Here is a 2,126-nt window from a genome sequence, read left to right as displayed (position 1 = left end):
AACAATAATAGAAGCTAAAGTAGAAACATAGTTAGTCAAAGTTCGTTTGGAAGTAGATCATGTTCTCGTACTTACAAGTAGTGAGGTCGCTCTTTTTGAATAAATCCTTTATTGAAAGGTTTCATTTTTCACAAATTTAAAAAAAATGGATCCATCATAGTAAGTTATTTGTTGCAGACATGTAGTAATTTGAACTTTGTAGTGATTATTTTGTAAAAATACTCTTCCTTGGTAAGTAGGGAAACTAAACTAAACTAAACATGATATTAGGTGATCGTAAAGTTGGAACAAAATCACTTCTCCTTCGTTATTCTGTATGTAAACCACATATTTCACACAAACTTACCCCTTTCTCAGGACAATACCTTCTCAGATACTTATTACTCCGCTCTCGGAGTTGACTTTAAAATTCGTACCATTGAAATGGATGGAAAAACATTGAAATTACAAATATGGAATGCGTAAGTAAGACATTATCATATGATTTACTTAATATTTGATATTAGTCCTAGTCAAGCATTGAAAATGTAAGTGTTTTACAACTCTTGGTGTGAAATAGCTCACAATTGTGAAATAGTGTAAGTCAACCAACCAACCACCTTATAAGTTTATTTACCTAATTATCGAACAGCATCCAGGTTATTTCAAAGATGCACACGGTGTATTTATCGCCTACTCAATCACTGACCAATCCTCCTTCGATAATGTCAGTCAATGGATTAATGAAGTTGACAAGGCAGCTCCTGTAGATATTACAAAATTTTTGGTTGGTTGTAAATCAGATCTAACCGCTGAGAGAGTAATTGAACGTTCAGAGGGTGAACAATTAGCAAACCGGTATGATATGCCATTCATTGAGACGAGTGCAAAATCTTCGGCCAATGTTGAGGAAGCTTTCATAAGAATGGTTTTGGAAATTAAGAAGAATTTGGATAATAAACCTAAAGCAGCAACAGTAACAAGCACAACAAAATTGTCAGATAAGAAGGCAAAGAAGGAAGGTAATGAGAAGAAATGTATCATTTGTTAATGAATAAAGTAATTTTACTAAAAGTTGTTTTTTTTGGTTAATTAAGAATTGAAAATGTAAATATTGGATTTGATATTATCCAAAATTGGATCATTGATGGCTCTAAAACATGAAAGTTTGTTTTTCATCCCAAAAACTATTTTTATCTATTGGAAAAAATGAATAAATTCGAGTGCCAACTAAACAATTCGAATAAACAACAAGAAAAAAAAATGCCAAAACACAACTCGACAAGAAACTTGAAAGAAAACTCACACTTTGAACAAGTTTACTTTATCCAATCAAATCAACATGTTGACAGATATTTTTGCATTCATTGTTATTGTGAATTGTTTCCTGAACTAGACCCAAGCACATACTGTTGTGAGGATTGTATGAGTGACACCCTATCATGCCCAATTAGTTTCGAACCATTTTCCTTGATTTTGCTAGAAAATGATTCAGAACAAATGAGTAGCAAGCCACTTGGTCCACACTTTGAATTTCACGCTGACATGAGAGAACCAATTCCACAAAATTTCACACCCCAATACTTGGTGATGAACAACAGAGGTCACACTCAACTGCTCAACTTGACAAATCGTGAGCATTTTATTGGAGAAAGTGATTTGATTTGGTTGAAAACTTCAATTCGTAAAAGAGATGACATTAGATACTGGAAAAACAGTGATTGGGAAGAAGTTGAATACGATAGTGATGTAACTTGGGTAATATACCCTAATAACTGTTTAGACATTTCACAGTCTTTGCTTAGAATGCCTCCAGATGATTCCCTGGGAAGATACAAGAGAAATGACCCAATTTTACAATCATTGGATGAAGAAGAGGGTCAATGTGTTCCACCAATGATAATTGAGAAGATTGTTACACATTACTTTGATGAAGAATTTGGATTGGGTACTTGCAATTTTAAAGAATGTAAACACGAGGAAGATGCATCACACTTTTTAGTGGTTGATGAAGGTGTCATGTTTAAAGATTCAAAACTGCTGAAATCGAAAAAAATGGAACAGATGATTGTTAAAAGTTGTGAAATTACAGATAGCATGACTTTAATGATGTTTTACCCAGTTGACTGAAATCAGATACAATTCAA

The 2,126-nt window shown here is 33.2% G+C and overlaps 2 protein-coding genes across 2 annotated transcripts; both read left to right on the top strand.

Annotated features, from left to right (window-relative positions):
• Positions 1–145: 145 nt before the first annotated feature.
• On the top strand, positions 146–1,030 carry NAEGRDRAFT_76956 (rab family small GTPase; the record flags this gene model as incomplete). The annotated part of the gene is made up of 6 exons (XM_002668088.1): positions 146–159; positions 203–231; positions 271–314; positions 358–461; positions 518–527; positions 632–1,030. The coding sequence occupies 6 exons, from the start codon at positions 146–148 to the stop codon at positions 1,028–1,030; spliced, it is 600 nt and encodes a 199-aa protein (XP_002668134.1).
• Positions 1,031–1,242: 212 nt separating this feature from the next.
• NAEGRDRAFT_76955 (uncharacterized protein) lies at positions 1,243–2,109 on the top strand (the record flags this gene model as incomplete). The annotated part of the gene is made up of 1 exon (XM_002668087.1): positions 1,243–2,109. One exon carries the CDS (start codon positions 1,243–1,245, stop codon positions 2,107–2,109), a length of 867 nt encoding a protein of 288 aa, XP_002668133.1.
• Positions 2,110–2,126: the final 17 nt, after the last annotated feature.

This window comes from Naegleria gruberi (assembly GCF_000004985.1).
Source record: "Naegleria gruberi genomic scaffold NAEGRscaffold_700, whole genome shotgun sequence".
NCBI classification, from domain to species: Eukaryota; Heterolobosea; class Eutetramitea; order Acrasida; family Naegleriidae; genus Naegleria; species Naegleria gruberi.
The sequence above is the reverse complement of the archived record's forward strand: the minus strand, read 5'-3'. Positions and strand labels throughout refer to the sequence as shown.